This window comes from Agelaius phoeniceus, chromosome 26 (genome assembly GCF_051311805.1).
Source record: "Agelaius phoeniceus isolate bAgePho1 chromosome 26, bAgePho1.hap1, whole genome shotgun sequence".
In the NCBI taxonomy this organism is placed as follows: Eukaryota; Metazoa; Chordata; class Aves; order Passeriformes; family Icteridae; genus Agelaius; species Agelaius phoeniceus.
This window is the reverse complement of record NC_135290.1, coordinates 4,215,341-4,233,749: the sequence shown is the minus strand read 5'-3', so window position 1 is coordinate 4,233,749 and position 18,409 is coordinate 4,215,341. Positions and strand designations below refer to the sequence as shown.

The 18,409-nt window shown below is 48.3% G+C and overlaps 1 protein-coding gene across 2 annotated transcripts in view; it reads left to right on the top strand.

Annotated features, from left to right (window-relative positions):
* The window catches only part of NSF (N-ethylmaleimide sensitive factor, vesicle fusing ATPase), an 88,166-nt gene that overhangs the window by 57,914 nt on the left and 11,843 nt on the right, over positions 1 to 18,409 (top strand). For both annotated transcript variants that reach the window (XM_054649710.2, XM_054649711.2), the window contains exons 9-17: positions 1,343 to 1,542; positions 3,490 to 3,655; positions 4,121 to 4,195; positions 5,442 to 5,629; positions 8,956 to 9,051; positions 9,773 to 9,929; positions 11,442 to 11,575; positions 12,983 to 13,049; positions 13,239 to 13,318. In XM_054649710.2, the coding sequence (XP_054505685.1) occupies positions 1,343 to 1,542; positions 3,490 to 3,655; positions 4,121 to 4,195; positions 5,442 to 5,629; positions 8,956 to 9,051; positions 9,773 to 9,929; positions 11,442 to 11,575; positions 12,983 to 13,049; positions 13,239 to 13,318 (1,163 nt within the window). The remainder of the gene's footprint in view (positions 1 to 1,342; positions 1,543 to 3,489; positions 3,656 to 4,120; positions 4,196 to 5,441; positions 5,630 to 8,955; positions 9,052 to 9,772; positions 9,930 to 11,441; positions 11,576 to 12,982; positions 13,050 to 13,238; positions 13,319 to 18,409) is intronic.

Below are 18,409 nucleotides of genomic sequence, written 5' to 3'. Positions count from 1 at the left end.
GGAATGATAATAAAATCTTGTGACTGCTCACAGCCTCGACACAAGTGGCTGTCATTGCCCATCAAGTAAAAACAATTCACATGCTGGGTAAACAATTCTCCAAATCACATTCCAGAGCAGCAAAACATGGAGAAGCTGAAGCTTCTCAGCTTCTCAGGAAAAAAGATCCTGACAAAAGGATTTTTCATCAAATATGTCCATGACAATAAGGGGTAAGTGTTTGTCCTTTACAGGCAGAATTGCCCTGAGGTGTGAGCAGCCCTGAGGGCTCTGTGGGATGGGGTGGAGCTGAGACAAACCAGGAGGGAAATCATCCTATGGGGTGCAGACAGCTCCATGTGCTCAGGCTCCTTCAGCCTGGCAGGAACTGAGCTCAGCTCCCCTCAGTCTGAGCTTGGGGCCATCAGTTTGCTGCCTTTTGTTGATTTTGATTTTAATGTGCATCCTGAGCACTGCAGGGCTCTTGTTGTGTGAGTCACATTCTTAAAGAAGTCAATCCACAAAAATGGAGTAAAATCAGATTTTCATGTAGTCATTAAAAAATGGAAAAAACCCTTTGAGCTCCACCATTCCCCAAGCACTCCTGAGGCCTCCAGGTGGCTCTTCAAAATGCAGTTTATTGTATCCAAAATGCAGTTTATTCCATCCAAGAGGTTCCAGCAATCCAGGGTGGTGGGTGACAGAGCTGTGCCCACAGCTGTCAGCTCCAGCTGCAGGCAGGCCTGGAGACCCTTTGGTTTAGGTTACAATGCATTCTATACTTTTCTTTTGGTCACAATGCATTCTATATTTTTCTTTTTGGTTACAATGCATTATTTACTTTTCTTTGCTGGGCATCTTCATACAGTGGAACCAATCTATACCTTAACTATTATCTATAGCCTATCATAGCTACTGTAATTACCATATTCATGTTACTGTTCTCCAATCACTCAAAGTCAGTACATCACAGTTTAAGCCAGAAGTTGTTTTTCAGTTTTCTTGCAGTGGAAGATTCTGAGACCTTTTTTCTACTTGCTTGTTTGCCTGTGCTCTCCTTCTGCTTGGTAAAAACATCTTCTTGTTTGGGGTGGGTTTATCCTTTGCTTTAAGCCATAAAACCCCTTCTAACTAACTCTTAGCTGGTTATCCAGTGAGACTGGCTCAGCAATTCTTTTCTTCTATATCAAAACTTGCTTCCATCTGTTTTCCTTCTTCATATTCTACATTCAACAATCTTTCTGCCAAGCATACCTGTGAGACTTCCTTGTCAAACTTTCCTCCTTCCCACCACCCTGCTTTCTTCTTTAGCTCCCCTAGTCTCTGTTCTAGCTCAGCCTTCTCCATCCTCCCTTCCCTGCAGGCTGCAAGCACGTGAAGGGGATCCTGCTCTACGGCCCCCCGGGCTGCGGGAAGACGCTGATGGCGCGGCAGATCGGGAAGATGCTCAATGCCAGGGAGCCCAAGGTGGTCAACGGGCCCGAGATCCTCAACAAATACGTGGGGGAGTCCGAGGCCAACATCAGGAAGCTGTTTGCTGATGCAGAGGAGGAGCAGAGGAGGGTAAGGACACACAGCCATGGGGGTGCTGGGAATGAGACCAGTGTGGCCTTTGTGAGGGTCCCCAGGAGGAGGGAAGAGATGAATCTGACTCCATGTTCTCAGAAGGCTGATTTATTATGAAATGATATATGATATGTGATATATGATATTTGATATATGATATGTGATATGTGATATTTGATATGTGCTATACGATATGTGCTATACGATATGTGATATACGATATCATACTATACTATATTATATCATATATTATATTACATAATATCATATCATATCGTTCTACATCATACCATATATTATACCAAATCATATTATGATACTATATTATACTATACTATATCATACTATATATTATATTACATAATATAATATAATATAATGTAATATTACATAATATAATATAATATAATATCATATCATATTACATAACATAATATAATACTATATTATATCATATCATACTATGTCATATTATATCATATCATATTATATATTATACCATATCATATTATGAGACTATATTATACTATACTATATTATATTACATATTATATTACATATTATATTATATCACATATTATATCACATATTATATTACATATTATATTATATCATATTATATTATTTTTATGACTTTTTAGAAGTCATTAGCCAATGATCCCTTAATTTTATTCAGCTCACAAGACTCAGACTTTGGTGGTGACTTGAAATAATTCATTTCTTCAGCAAAATGTTTATTAGTCAGTCAATCAGCTCTGTGTGGTAACACAGACCCACGTGAGCAATCTCCTGGTGGCTGCAGCATCTCTGGGAGCTGCTTTCCCTTGGCAATAACACACCTGTTAAAATCCACTCAATATTGGCTGCAGGGGCTGGGCCTGACGACAGCTGGGAGATTAAAAAGGTCTCCAAAAGGTTGGCATTGTGCTGCCTGTGTCTGGGGCAGATTGCCAGGGCCAGCACATACACCCAGTGATAACATGGTCTGCCCTGGCCACAAAAGATGTTTTAGAGGTGGAATTTGAAGGGAAAAAGCTTCATAATGCAGTCACAAAAAGTATCCTGTTCTCTTAGCAGCTGCAACTGCCTCACCTCTGAATGAACCTGGAAATGGCAGTGCTGGGGCTGACTGGGCTCCTTAAAAACATAATCAACAAAGCTGCTCTGGCAAGCTGGCTATTTCCCAAGTTCAGTCCAGCCTGGGGTGTTCCCCCTGGTGCATCCCTCCCTCCACAGACAGGCCTTGTTCCCTGGCCCTGGTACCTGTCCCTTTCCCAGGTGCTGAGTGCTGGGGCCCTTTGAGCTTTGGCCTTTGCTTGGCTTGCTCAGGCTTGTGTTCTTCCTTAACACCTGTGCAGCTGCAAGGTCCTGAGTTTGGGCAGAGCCCCCTGAGTTCCCTGATTTGAGATGGGCAGGATGTTCCCCTGGAGAGGGGTGAGATACACACACAGGTGAGATACTGAGCACACAGGGACTCTCAGTGTCACATTCACATTTTCTGGAAAATCCCTTTGCCCTGGATGTTTCTCCTGGGAAGCTGAGAAGCCTCAGAGAAAAATGAAAACAATAATTATCTCATTTGCTTCTCCTGTGTTGTGCTCATATGGAATGTGTTTGGAGATTGTTTACCCACAGGTGATTGTTTCATTGCATTCTGCTGGGAGTTGTTTTCACTCTTTGGCCAATTGGGGCCAAGCTGTGTCAGGGCTCTGGAAAGAGTCACAAGTTTTCATTATTATTTATTTAGCATTCTGTAAGTATCCTTTCTGTATTCTTTAATATAATATAGTATCATAAAATAATAAATTAGCTTGCTGAGAACATGGAGTCACGTTCATCATTCCTCCCTGCCATGAGGGTCCCACAAACACAACACAGTGTCTGTGTGGCTGAGCTTGGTGTTGATTTTGGAATCTGGTGACACTGCTGTCCTCTCTCCCACAGCTTGGAGCCAACAGTGGGGTGCACATCATCATTTTTGATGAGATTGATGCCATCTGCAAGCAGAGGGGCAGCATGGCTGGCAGCACCGGTGTGCATGACACCGTGGTGAACCAGCTGCTCTCCAAAATCGATGGTGTGGAGCAGCTCAACAACATCCTGGTCATTGGTAGGTGGGGCTGCTTTGCTCTGTCCTGGGGGCTGGGGTTTTGGCCAGCTCAGGTGCCATGGCTGCTGTTGGAGCAGGTTTAAAGGGAGGTGCTGCTGTGGTTGGCAGATATTGCTGCTGTCAGCAATTTCCTTATTTGGTTTTTGATAAGGAGGGTTTCATAGTTTGGGGAACCTGCAAGGGCTGATAGAATGGATGTATCAGCCTGTGGGGGAGTGGGGCTGCTCCTGCTGTGCTTGTCCTGCTGCAGGACCCAAGGACAGGCAGATGGAGCCACAGGAACAGGTTTGGTCCCTGTTGCCCTGACTCTCCCTGAGCATTTCCCAGCATTTCAGAAGATGAATGCTTGCTGTTTGTTTTCTTGGGACTCTGTGTGTGTCTCCCTAGCTCTATGGGCTGTACCAGGGGCTGCAAACCCACTCAGGCAGCTCAGATAACAGTGTTTTGTTTTAACTTTAACTCCAGGGATGACCAACAGACCTGACCTGATTGATGAGGCCCTGCTGAGGCCGGGGAGGCTGGAGGTGAAGATGGAGATTGGTAAGCACACTGCAGAGCCCAGTTCCTCAGCTCCATGGACCTACAGCAGCAAAGCAAATACAGATCCTAATGTGAGCAATCCCCAGCATGGCTCAGGTGCTGGAATTCCTGCAGCTCCCTCCACAACATCAATTAAATCAGACCAATAAGCACCACTTTGGACTTCCCTACTGATAAACCTGATCTGAGTGTCTGCCCAGCAGAGTGGGCAGGCAGGACCCTGAATATTTGTGTGAGGGAAAGGAGGTAAACAATGGTACAGATCATTCCTGGGTGGAAATTGCAGGAAGGACAGGCAGGAGCACTGGGTGAGCTAAAAGTGGGCCAAGAGCTTGGTTTGCCATTTCATCTGGCAACTGGAAAAGCAATTGGAAAAGCAGCTGTCAGTAACTAGAAAGGGACCTTTGTAACTGTGCACAGCTAGTGCAGGGTAAATGAGGGAATATCTGATCATGGAGGCTTTATTAAGAAAATAAACCCAGATCATCTTAGATTCATGAGAACAAATCACTGACTTTGCATTTGAGATCAGAATTTGGTCAGTGAAGGTTGTGAGTGAAGCTGCTCCTGGTGAGAAAGGGCCTTGGAGGGAGGGGACACTGTGTGGGACTTTCAGGGTCCCCAGATGAGGGAAGGAAATGATGAATGTGACTCCATGTTCTTAGAAGGCTAATTTATTATTTTATGATATTATATTATATTAAAGAATACTGTACTAAACTATACTAAAGAACAGAGAGAGGATACTTAGAGAAGGCTTAACAAGATAATAATGAAAAACTCATGACTCTCTCCAGAGCTTTGACACAGCTGGCTGTGATTGGTCATTAAATTAAAACAATTCACATGCAACCACAATTGTTTTCAGTTGAAAACAATTCACATGCAACCAACTGTGTACTGGGTGTGCACAGTCACAAAGGTCCCTTTCTAGTTACTGACAGCTGCTTTTCCAATTGCCAGAGAAATGGCAAACCAAGCTCTTGGCCCACTTTTAGTATCATTCAATGAAACAATGATCAGTTGCTAAACAATATCCAAACCACATTCCAAAGCAGCAAAACATAGGAGAAGCAAATCAGGTAATGATTGTTTTCATTTTTCCCTGAGGCTTCTCAGCTTCCCAGGAGAAGAAATCCTGGCAAAGGGATTTTTCAGAAAATGTGATGGTGACAACACTGAGGGGAGGGCCAGGGGTTTGCAGTGCTGTGCTCAGAGGTTGGTTGTGTTTTCTCCCCCATCCCAGGCCTGCCAGATGAGAAGGGCCGATTCCAGATCCTGCACATCCACACAGTGAGGATGAGGGAGCACCAGCTGCTGGCTGAGGATGTGGACATTGCAGAGCTGGCAGTGGAGACCAAAAACTTCAGTGGTGCTGAGCTGGAAGGTTTGGTTCGAGCTGCTCAGTCCACTGCCATGAACAGACACATTAAGGTCAGTCTTCTACTGGGGCAAAAAAGGGAAAATAATTCTGTTTGGAATATTGGATGTTTACCTCTAAATGGAAAGGTGCCTATCAGGGTGCCTTAGGGAATGAAATTCACCTTTTCCCTGTGCTTTTCTTTCATTCTGAATTCCCTCTTCCCTCTCCTGCCCTCCAGTTGCCTCTTGCACAGCTTGCTGGGGTGGAAGGGATGGGTTTTGAGGATGTTTTGCCAAAAACTGAAAGTCTTGGGTACAGTTTGTGCATTGGGCCCAGGAGATGAGGTGGGAATTAGAACAGCCTAGGGAGGCTGTGCTGGAGCCTGAGCAGCTCAATGTGATGATAAATGTTCTGTAAGGAGGGGGAGGTTACAACCTCAGAGCTGGTTTGGGGGCTTAAAGACAAAGGTGGAGGTGTGCAGGGGGCATTTGGAAGGATGTCAGTGAATTTTGGGTGTCCTCTGGGAGAGAGAATTCAGACAGGTGAAGGGATGGGGACTGACCTGACCATCAGCTGGGGTCAAGTTCTTGGAGCTGGAATGGTCTGGAAATCCCAGCTCAGTCCTTGTCAGTGAAAATAGCAAAACAGCAAGGTTAGAATTTACCAGGAGAGGTAAAGAGCAAAAGTGGGGCTGTGATTTCATCATGGATCCAATCCCTGGTGTGCTTGGATTGTGCTGGAACCAGGGTGTGGAATGGCAGCAGGGGGTCAGAGGTGCAGGAGGGTTTTCTTTGGAAAAATGGTTAAACTGGGATTCCTGAGCCTGAAAAAGCATGGGAGGGGTCATGGAGAGTGTGCTGGGATCAGGGAATGGGGGTGACTCCTCACTGTTTCCTCAGGCAAGAACCAGAAGGGCAGAGGAGAAGTGCTTTGTGTGAAGTGTTGCAGCCATGGAAGGAACCCTCTGCTCCACATCCACATTCTGAGGGCTTTGTCCAAAGCCTTCCCCTGCAGCACATGAGTGCTGGGCTGGTGATCACCCCACATCCTCTGGTTCATGCAGCCTTCCCAATCCCTCAGTTCTCAGGGAACACCTCCCTGCCCTCCCAGTCCCTCTGGCTGCAGGAGGGAGCTCAGGGCCATGAAATGTCAGGGCTGGGAAGGCAGAGGCAAAGCTCAGTACTCAGTGGTGTTGAAATATGAGATGATGAGGTGGTGAGGAAGGAGCCTGAGGCACAGCCCCTGCTCCCCTGGCAGGACTGGGGACAGCTCCTGCAGGGAGAAGCCCTGGACATCAATCCCACAGCACAGGGACTGTAAAAATCTGCTCAGCCTCAAATGTGAGGAGAGCAAATCACACTTTCATTTAAGTGAGAAATCATTTGCTGCTTAGACATTTGTGTCTCCTGGGAGTGCTCTATCTGAAGGAAAAATTACTGTTCCTGCTAATTAGTCTTGTATAACCATAATACTTGACAAGTTACTGTTTCATATAGCAGAAAACCACAAACATCATCACTTTCTCATTTTCTTGTGCTCTGTCTCAAAAAAACCCCAAAAACCAACAAACCAGCACTTCTGGATTCTTCCCTTTGCAGGCGAAAGATTTTCCTTAAATAATTAATTTTGCTTATAGTTGATGTTTTCTCAGTGCTGGAGTTTTGGGCGAGTTTGGGGAGTGCTGGTGTTTTGATCTATTCCCTGTTGTGCCCAGAAATCATGTGGGAAAAGGGGAGATGGCAATGTGCAAATGTGAAAGAGCAGTCCCCTCCTCTGGGGTGCTTTGTGATCCACATCTCAGTAATGTATGCAAGTGGCCACGTGTTGTTTTGCTTTTCAGACACTTTGACATAGTAATTTTGGGTAATGTTCTTTATTCTGAAATTGCTTTTGGCTAAATGGAGCAGTTAAATACTTTATTCTTTCCTGCAAGTACTGAAAACTTAAAATATACATCACAGGCCTGACCTAGTTTTCAGAAGCACCTGTGAGAAGCAAGAGCACAAATGAAGGAAAATGAAGGGGCATTGTCTTCTGAATCATTTCAACTCTTGTGATTCTCTCTCAAAGTGTGTGTGTGAAAAATTAAAACATGAGCTCATTAAAGGCTGGGGAGGTAAGAGCCCCCCTGGTTTTAGGTGCACACACAACTTCAGGAGTTTATTGAGTGTTTCAGGTCCCTTCATCTCCCTCTGCAAAGTAGAAAAGTGATCACCTGTACTAAAGATCCCCTCAGCTGTTTATTTGGCATGTGTGTTTGTGCTTGGTGGGTGTTTTTGGGAGGAGGGATTCTCATTTCAGCCATGCTCTGGCTGCAGGTGTGTCTGGCACAGCAGGATTGCCCAGGCTGGGCTCCTGTGCTTGCTGTTTAGGGGCTGCATTTGCTGCTCCTCTAGACAAGCCCCATGTCAGTATTTTTATTGTTATTTTTCCTTCCCATGCTCTGGTGCACCCTGTTCTTACAGGTCCCTGCTGGATGGGAATGTCTGAGACACATCTCTGAGGGTTAAATGTAATTTATTTGTCTTAGTTCCCAGCTCCAAAGGGTACCTGTGTAATCCCAGTGAGTTCTAGAAGTTTGAACAGCCTCACTGGCTCCTGCTCTGCAGCACAGCAAGAGTGGGCCAGAGCTCCAGCCCTGTTTGAGCTGGGGTGGCTTCTCTGAAATGGGGGTCACAGAGCTCCTCTGCACTTCAGCATCACCCAGTGGTGTTTGTGAGGGTCCCCAGGACAAGAGGAGAGATGAGAATTGACTCCCAAGTTCTCAGAAGGCTGATTTATTATTATATTATATTATATTATATTATATTATATTATATTATATTATATTATATTATATTATATTATATGTGAAATTATATTATATTATGTATTATATCATATTATATGAAATTATACAAAATTATATTATATGAAATTATATGAAATTATATATTATATGATATTATATGAAAATGCTATACTAAAACTATACTAAAGAAAGAGAAAGGAGACATCAGAAGGCTAGACAAGAATGAATTATAATAAAATCTTGTGACTGACCAGAGTCAGACACAGCTGGACTGGGATTGGCCATTAATTAAAAACAATTCACATCAGACCAATCAAAAGGCACCTGTTGGTCAGCAACCTCCAAACCACATTCCAAGCAATCAGATAATTATTGTTTGCATTTCTTTTCTGAGGCTTCTCATCATCTCAGGAGAAAAATCCAGGCAAAGGGATTTTTCAGAAAATACCATGGTGACCCAGTGGGGTGGGACAGCTGCCCTGTGGGGCAAATACCCCCACAGAAGGATTTTTATTATTGACCCCACAGTGCTGGGGCTGTGGGGAGAGGCTGAGGGGAGCTGGGTGGTGCTGCTGGACCTCAGTGTGGCCTTTATTGCCTCTCTAGGCCAGCAACAAAGTGGAGGTGGACATGGAGAAGGCAGAGAGCCTGCGAGTGACCAGAGGAGACTTCTTTGCATCCTTGGAGAACGACATCAAACCAGTGAGTGGGGACTGTGGGGCTGCAGGAACAGCCACCAGAGCAGTCAGATGGGAGGGACACTTCCTTTGGGGTCACACAGTGGTCACCCATGGGCTGGCATGTCCTGTGTTGTGGAGGTGAGGAGCTCTGAGCTCTCTGTTGCTGCCCAGAACAGATAAAGAACAGCTGGGCTTTCTTCTCCTTGTCACAGCTTTCCCTTTTAGGCCACTTCAGTTCCTGGGGACATAAAAACAGAGGTCACCAGTGGAGATCTGCAGGGGGCATTTGGAAGGATGTCAGTGCACAGGATGCCAGGGAATTTTGGGTGTCTTCTGGGAGAGAGAATTCACACAGGTGAAGGCAGGGATGGGGACTGACCTGACCATCAGCTGGGGTGAAGTTCTTGGAGCTGGAATGACAGCTTTACCCTGGGCTGTAGGAGGAGGTTTAAGCCTCATTTCTGAGAATTGTCTCCACACAGTGTGGAGTGAGATCCCACTGGCAACTTGCACTGACTAGAACTGCTTGTGAGGGCTTATGAAAAGATGATTCTGAACATGCCTGGTCTCCACCTGTGTTCAGCCCTCTGAGCTGGAATGCTGTGAGTCACCAGGGGCTGTGACTGTCTCACTTCAGCATCTCCCAGAGCCTTGCTCCTGCTCATTTTTGTTTAATTATTTCGTGCTTTCTCTGATGGGATGAAAAATTCTTTGGTAAAAGAAGTGTTCCCTCTCTTCTACAGGCATTTGGAACCAACCAGGAGGACTATGCCAGCTACATCATGAATGGCATCATCAAGTGGGGGGACCCAGTGACCAGGGTGTTGGATGATGGGGAGCTGCTGGTGCAGCAGACCAAGAACAGCGACCGCACTCCCCTGGTCAGCGTGCTGCTGGAAGGTACAGCTGGGGCAGGAACACCTGGCCCTGCCTCTGGAGACTGCTCCTGCTCACCTCTGACATCCTGCACCTGCAGGAAACACCCTGGGGGAGAAATGGGACTGGGCTCTTTGAGTTTGAGTTTGGGTGAAATTGCTTTGGGTGTTAGAACTGCTCAGCCAAAGGGAGCCTGTGCTTGGAACAAGGGAGAAGGGAATGTACCCAGTGAATAACCCAAATGTGCCCAGTGAATAACCCAAATGTGCCCACTAAATAACCCAAATGTACCCAGGGAAGAACCAAAATGTACCCAGTAAAAAATCAAAATGTACCCAGTGAACAACCCAAATGTGCCCAGTGAAGAACAAAAATGTACCCAGTGAATAACCCAAATGTACCCACTAAATAACCCAAATGTACCCAGTGAATAACCCAAATGTCCCACTAAATAACCCAAATGTACCCAGTGAATAACCAAAATGTGCCCAGTAAATAATCAAAATGTACCCAGTGAAGAACCCAAATGTGCCCAGTGAATAACCCAAATGTCCCACTAAATAACCCAAATGTACCCAGTGAATAACCAAAATGTGCCCAGTGAATAACCCAAATGTACCCAGTAAATAATCAAAATGTACCCAGTGAATTACCCAAATGTACCCAGTGAGTAACCTGAATTTGGCTGTTTTACAGTGGAGATGTCTCTAGCTGAGTCAGTTTTCTAAATTCTCTTTGGAGTCACTGGAGAGCTCATCAGTGCAATTAGCTGAGTTCAAAGAGCCACATTTGGGTGTTTCTGTCAGTTAAAGGTGGATTCCCTCTATGCAGACTGTGTATCCACTATCCAGTTACTGCCTAAGGAGAGTATTCAGGTATTGCAAACTGGTTCCAGTATCTGTGTTACAGGTTTTGGAGGAGAATTTGTTATATTGGAATAGAATTTGTAATTTATCTCTTCCCTTTTTCTTTTCCTAAAGACTAAAAAGATGCATTACTTCTGTAGCTTTGGAGTTAACCCTGAGTAATTCCTTGTGTTAGTGCCCAGCAATTTCTTCTGTCCCTCCCAACTGATTCATGTTGGCTGCATGGATTCAGGTGTGTCTTTGGTCTCTGAATTATCCTGGTGTGAATTCAGGCAAATATCAAATTGTCTTTGCCAGTGTTTCCCTGGTGTGCCTGCTGCTGGCTTGTTTGCCAGAGTGCCAGCAGAGATCATACTGAGGGCATAAGCTCAAGAAATTTATCCTAAACACATTTTGGTGCCATGGCTGCTCCTACAGAAAGTGTAATGTCCTATTTTGTGTCATGGTAAATCATTCTGCATAAGCTCAAGCAGTTCCATTAATTGCCTTCATGTGGAGGATTGGGTTGCAGCAGGAGTTAATGTGTTCCTTCTGCAAGCAGGAAAAACATTCATTTCACACTGCAGATGCCTCTGGATGGAATTCTAAACATACCCTTGGTATCATTCACACTGAGCATTGTCAGAGCTGCTTTCTCCCTTGTTTATTCCTTGTTTGTCCTTTGCTTCAGGCCCTCCCCACAGTGGGAAGACTGCTTTAGCAGCAAAAATAGCAGAGGAATCCAACTTCCCCTTTATCAAGATCTGCTCTCCTGATAAGATGATTGGGTTTTCTGAAACAGCCAAGTGCCAGGCCATGAAGAAGGTATGTGTGTGTCACCCCCTGTGCCTGAGCTGGGTGACAGCCCAGTTCTGGGTTCTCTCCTGCAGTGAAAGGTGAATTACCTTTGGCATGGTGTTTTCTGCTCTCTCTAGGGCTGGAAATCCTGCATATATTTATTTATAAAATTGAATGTATCACAGAATTGTAGAATGGATTGGGTTGGGAGGGCCTTAAAGCCCATCCAGTTTCACCCCTGCCATGGCAGGGACACCTTCCACTGTCCCAGGCTGCTCCAAGCCCCAATGTCCAACCTGGCCTTGGGCACTGCCAGGGATGCAGGGGCAGCCCCAGCTGCTCTGGGCACCCTGTGCCAGGGCCTGCCCACCCTCCCAGGGAAGGATTCCATCCCAATATCCCACCTAACCCTGCCCTCTGGCAGTTTGAAGCCATTCCCTGTGTCCTGTCACACCAGACTCCTGTCACAATGTTTTTGTGGCACTGAGTGTCTCAGGGAAGGTTTCAGTTCTCAGTTCTGCTGTGAGATCCTGGCAAACTGCAGCAGAACAGATCTGGGGTGAGCAGGGCTGGAGCTCTGCCTCTGCAGGGGGAGCCAGGAAGGGCTTAGGGCTGCACCTGGGGAGGGCAGATCCTGCCTGAGTGGGACTGGGACCTGTTCTGATGTGGGATTTTTATTTAAACGTGAGGTTTAACAACCTGGGCACCCAGGGAATGTGAATGACTTGAACATTTTCATGCCCTGGAAATGGTACTGAATGTGAACTGAACTCTGATCACATTGGTGCAGGCCTGTAGAGTTTGTAAGGGAAGGAAAGTTCTTAGGAGAAGCAGTGAAGATCCAGTTTGGGACTTGGATTCCAAAAGGAGCCTTTGGGTTCACTGGAATCAGGGTTTGCTGGAGGCAGGGCTGCAGCAGCACTGCTGCCCTCAGTGCTGCCTCCTGCTCCCACCCAGAGCTGTGCAGGGCCCTGTGCTGCTCCAGGAAGGGTGAGTGGGGTGAGATCCAGCCCTGAGGCAGTCCCTGCTCCCTGCAGGGCTCTTCTGACAGTGCCCAATGGCCTGAGGAGAAAAGCTCCACAGCTCTGCTACAGCTGGGCAGGTTCTCTGTGGGTGTGTGTGTCACATTATCAGTGCTGCCCCAGCTCCTAAAACACTGGAATGGTGCTGCTTTCTCCCTGGCTTCTAGTGAGCCTCAGGGCAGCTGCTTGTTGCCAAGAGCGGGGAGTAAATGAATAAATAAACCAGATTTGTGGAGATGGCAGTGTTTTATTGCCTGCAGGGAGCCTGATCTCTCATTACCCACCTGTTTCATTCTCAGATTATTCCTCTCAGTGCTGCTGTGTTCAGCTGAACCCACATCAGCAGGCCCAGCTGTGGCTGTCCCAGTCCTGTGGCTGAGGTTTAGCCCTGAGATATTTCACTGTTTTTCAGATCTTTGATGATGCCTACAAGTCCCAGCTCAGCTGTGTTGTTGTGGATGACATTGAGCGACTTTTAGGTGAGTCAGGGGGAGGGAGAGCTGTGCTGGCTGCTGCAGAAATATTGATGCATCTGCAATATTGAAACATTGCAAACTGGAAATTATCTGGAACCATTTACTTCAGGGGCATTGGACTGGTTTTGTTACAGTGAAGTGGATTAAATGTGCACCTGCTCCATGGATATTAAAACGAGTTTTTCCTTTCAGATTATGTCCCAATTGGACCTCGATTTTCCAACCTGGTTTTGCAAGCCCTTCTGGTGCTGCTGAAGAAAGCCCCTCCTCAGGTAAGGCAGGGATGGGACACTGGGAGCTGTCCCTGTCCCTGCAGGGATGGACACTGGGAGCTGTCCCTGTCCCTGTAGGAATGGACATTGGGAGCTGTCCCTGTTCCTGTCCCTGTCCCTGTTCCTGCAGGGATGGGCAGTGGGAGCTGTCCCTGTCCCTGTTCCTGCAGGAATGGACACTGGGAGCTGTCCCTGTCCCTGTCCCTGCAGGAATGGACACTGGGAGCTGTCCCTGTCCCTGTTCCTGCAGGAATGGGCAGTGGGAGCTGTCCCTGTCCCTGACCCTGCAGGAATGGACACTGGGAGCTGTCCCTGTCCCTGTTCCTGCAGAAATGGGCACTGGGAGCTGTCCCTGTCCCTGACCCTGCAGGAATGGACACTGGGAGCTGTCCCTGTCCCTGTCCCTGTTCCTGCAGGGATGGACACTGGGAGCTCTGTGGCTGCCTCAGAGCTGCCAGTGCTGTTAATGCTTTGTCTGAGTCAGCCACCTTAATCTCAGCCTGCTGCTCCTCATTCACTTGGACATTTCTAGGATAACCACAAGGGATTCAGTTTGAAATATCTAATTACTGGGGGCTGTATCTTCTGCAGTTAGTCCTAAAAACACTGACTAAGGAAAGCAGTTTAACCTTCACCATGTAAAGCTGAGTTGTGCCAGCTGTGCCCTCTGAGGAGCTGAGTTCAGGCCAGATCCAGCCCTGGCTCAGCCACGTGCTCCCTCCCTATTTATAGATCAATTTCTGTGTAATCTGTGATTGTGCTTGTCAGGGGTTTAATTTGTTCTTAACTTGAAATGATCAGGTGTTAATTACAGTGATTGAGGGAAGCTTTAGATCTTGTCTCTCGTGCTGATCCTGTCTGTTAGCACTTTGTGGCTCCATGAGATTTAAGAGCATCACAAGTGCTGAGGGCTCTGCAGCTTGTGCTGGGTGAGACAGGCAGGCTGAGCCTCCTTTCTTGTTTGCTATTTTTCTGTCCTTCACTGCCTTTCTGCTCTGTGTGTGAGAGATCTGCATGAATAAATAAATAACATCCTAACAGGAACACCTTGAAAGTTGGTGTCAGGAAAAAACAGAGAAGCTCAGTCTGGGTGAAGTCAGTTTTTTGTCATGTTTAATATACTGGCACAGGAGTGTGTGAGTGTTGTTTTCATTAGAGACTTTGGTGAAAAGACCTTTCAAATCCAGGACTTTGAACTAAATTGTGATGCCACAGGCCTGTGTGAGTGTCAGCCTGGGAGAACAAAGATTTTCCCAGCGAGCTTTCTAGGCCATGTGAAGCCTGTAACACAACAGCATCCAAATTTTATCACATGCTTGGAGCAGAGCAGCTGCCTGTGTGCAGCAGCACAGCCATTCCTGGTCCCCTCATCTCCTGTAATCGGTGCCAGGACATGGCTGTTCCCAAAAATCAGTAGGGAAAACAGAACTTGATTTCAAAGGAACTTAAAGTATTGAATTGTCCATTTGCCCATTGCATCGTGGATGTGTGCAGCTGCTGGGCTGCAGGAGGACATCCTTCAGTCAGGTAAAACCCTGCAGCAGAGGGCTCAGCTCTGGGCTCATCCCTCTTCTAGGAGGCAGAAGGGCAGGACACACACCTCTGTTCTGTCCCCCTGGCAGCACACAGGGATCCTGGGCTCCAAATTGGGGCATTTTACCTAAAAACGGACAGGATGAGTGCAGGTCTAAGGCTGTGCCTGTGTGTGATCTCTGGTGATGGAAGAACTGGGCTGGAGCTGCTGTGGTTGTGAATCTGCCACCAAATGATCTCAAGCTGTTCCTCCTCCTTCCTTGGTAATTGACTGCCATGTTCTGCCTGAATTTTGGGAGTTTGGCTTGAATCCTGATTTTCTGTGGGCTGAACACGTGGCACATTGCCTTCACCATGGCTGCTGTAGAAATGAAGGATGGAAAAAGTGAATTTTTCTGAAAATGGGACTGCATCATCAGTACATGAACCCTGTGCTGTGTGCTCTGGGATGACCCTGCAGCCTGAGCCATCCTGGGATCCTGCAACAGCAACAAATCCCAGCAAAGCAGTGCTCAGGAGCTGGGTGAGGGCAGCTTTTTCAGCTTTTCCTGCCCTTTGGGTACCACCTGGGGCTCCCAAGAGCGGGACACAGGCTGCAGCTCACAGATATTTGCCAAGTTTGCACTTGTTGCAGAGATTTGTGCTCAGCAGGGTTTGAAATGCCCTGGGGGCTGGGAGACTCTGCCTTGACAGCCAATATTATGGTGACTTAAGCCATAAATTGTTGGAGGGTAGGGAGTGAGTTTGCTGAGGAAATGTCACTGGTTGATTGATCATGTGGGGTTCTTTTTTCTTTTTTAAGTGTCCAGTGTTGGCTTTTTGGGAATCAGGACTTTGGGCTGTCCTGCTCTGGCAGTTCTGGCTCTTCCTGGTGTGTTTGTAGTGAATTCTCTGGGATAGCCATGGCATGTGGGGATCTTGGGCATTTAAAAACCCAAAGCTGTGTGTGAGAAATAGAGTTGGGCAGGAAAGGCCTTTCCTGTTAAAAAGGTTGGATTTGGGCACAGAAACTCTTTGGGGCTTTTGAACTCAAGTAAGGAACCCATGATGGAAATAATCCTGAGGGTTAATCAACACCTTCCAAATCCATTCTGAGATTACAGGATGCCTTGAGGAGCAGTTTTTTTGGAGGGAATGGCTGATCCCAGGGGTTGCTGGAATTTGAGGTGCAGATACAGGCAGCATCAGTGGCACTGACCTGCATGGGCTCAAAGCCCCTTGGATTTCTGTGGGACTGGGATCATGGTTTAGCATCATTCCTTGTAAAAGTGATGTGCTGAGAGGAATCCTTGGCAGGATGCTGGGCAGACAATACCTGTTACCCTTGGCTTCACTCACAGGGGGCACCCGAAATACTGAGCTGATTTCAAAGAACCTTTGGGTTGGGAGGGCCCTTAGAGCCCATCTCATTCCACCCCCTGCCCTTCCAGGGATCCAGGGCTTCTCTGGGAGTTCCATTCCAGAGAATGGAAGAATTTCCTTCCAATATCTGGAGCTGTTCCCCCTTGTCCTGTCACCACTGCTGTGGCCCAGATTATGAATTCACTGGGGTGTCAACGTCACTTGCAGGGATATTCTTGATGTGCAAGCAGCTCCCTGCAGTCACTGCAGGCTCTGTGTGGAAGAGCAGCATTTCTGGGATGAAATGTTATTAATTATGCATCGAGGTGCGTGTCTCTGTTGAATTGAAGCTGCCTCCCAGGCTCCACTCTTCCTCCCAGGCTGGATTATTGGAACATGGTGTGGGAAGGGCAAACACTTGAAGGTTCTGGTTTTCTTTTGAGGGTAAACACTTTAGACTTTAAATAAACTAGAAACCACTCTGAGCTTGCTTTAAATTGCCAGTCACAGCTCCTGCTTGTGGTTCCACTCAGCAGTGTTAAATAGTGCTATCTGTTACTGCTGCATCAAGAGGGCTGAAAACCATTGCATTTTGTTCAGCATCTTTTTTTTAAACCAATTAAAAATCTTTTCTGAAATGCCTTGAAGAGAAGAAAATAAACCACGTTCTCCTGGGTCTTTAATTCAATCAAGTTTGCCTGTGTTGTGCAGGAGCAGGGACTGGGGGATGGAAAGGCTGAAAAGGGCTGTCTCAGCAGGGAGCCAAGCAGCAGAAAAAGCCTTCCCTGAGAACTGAGCAGCAGCAGCTCCCAAAGCCCCGGCTGCTTCATCTACATGCAGAGTCACACGGGGCCTGGAGGCCGGGCCCAGCCCCGGCGAGGTTTCACATGTGCCTCCCTGCTGCTTCCCAACAATCGCCTGCCAGGAGGGAGGGAGGGAGGGACCTCGGCATCCCCAGCGAGCCCCAGCGGGCTGGGCAGGCTCGGGGAATGTCTGCCTGGGCAAGGAGCCCTCCAGGGGACACCCCTGCCCCTGGGGCTGCCCTTGGGCCCCTTCCCTCCAGGGGACACCCAGTCCTGGGGCTGCTCCTTGGGCCCCTGTCCCCTTCCCTCCAGGGGACACCCCTGTGCTTGGGGCTGCCCCTTGAGCCTCTATCCCCTTCCTTCCAGGGGACACCCACTCCTGGGGCTGCCCCTTGGGCCCCTTCCTTCCAGGGAACACCCCCTGCCCTTGGGGCTGCCCCTTGGGCCCCTTCCTTCCAGGGGACACCCAGTCCTGGGGCTGCCCTTCCAGGGCCCCTGTCCCCTTCCTTCCAGGGGACACCCACTCCTGGGGCTGCCCCTTAAGCCTCTATCCCCTTCCTTCCAGGGGACACCCAGTCCTGGGGCTGCCCCTTGGGCCCCTGTCCCTTCCCTCCACGGGACACCCCCTGCCCTTGGGGCTGCTCCTTGAGCCCCTTCCCTCCAGGGGACACCCCTGCCCCTGGGGCTGCCCCTTGGGCCCCTGTCCCCTTCCTTCCAGGGACACCCACTCCTGGGGCTGCCCTTGGGCCCCTTCCCTCCAGGGGACACCCAGTCCTGGGGCTGCCCCTTGGGCCCCTTCCTTCCAGGGGACACCCAGTCCTGGGGCTGCCCCTTGAGCCTCTGTCCCCTTCCTTCCAGGGGACACCCCCTGCCCTTGGGGCTGCCCCTTGGGCCCCTGTCCCCTTCCAGGGGACACCCCCTGCCCTTGGGGCTGCCCCTTGGGCCCCTTCCTTCCAGGGGACACCCACTCCTGGGGCTGCCCCTTGAGCCTCTATCCCCTTCCTTCCAGGGGACACCCACTGCCCTCAGGGCTGCCCTTCCATCACTCCCAGAGCCCCCAGCCCCACTTTCAAAGTCAGATTCACGCCTGGGGATGTCCTTCCACTGCTCCCAGAGCCCCCAACCCTTTTTCTTGAAGGGAGACCCACTCGTGGGGCTGCCCTTCCACTGCCCCCAGAGCCCTCAGCCCCTTCCCTCCAAGGGAACCCAATCCTGGGGTTGCCCTTCCATCACTCCTTGAGCCCCCATCTCCACTTGCAAAGTCAGATTCACGCCTGGGGCTGCCCTTCCATCACTCCCAGAGCCCCCAATCCTTCTTCTTGAAGGGAAACCCTCTCCTGGGGCTGCCCTTCCACTGTCCCTTGAGCCCCCTGCCCCTTCCCTCCAGGGGACATCCACTCCTGGGGCTGCCCTT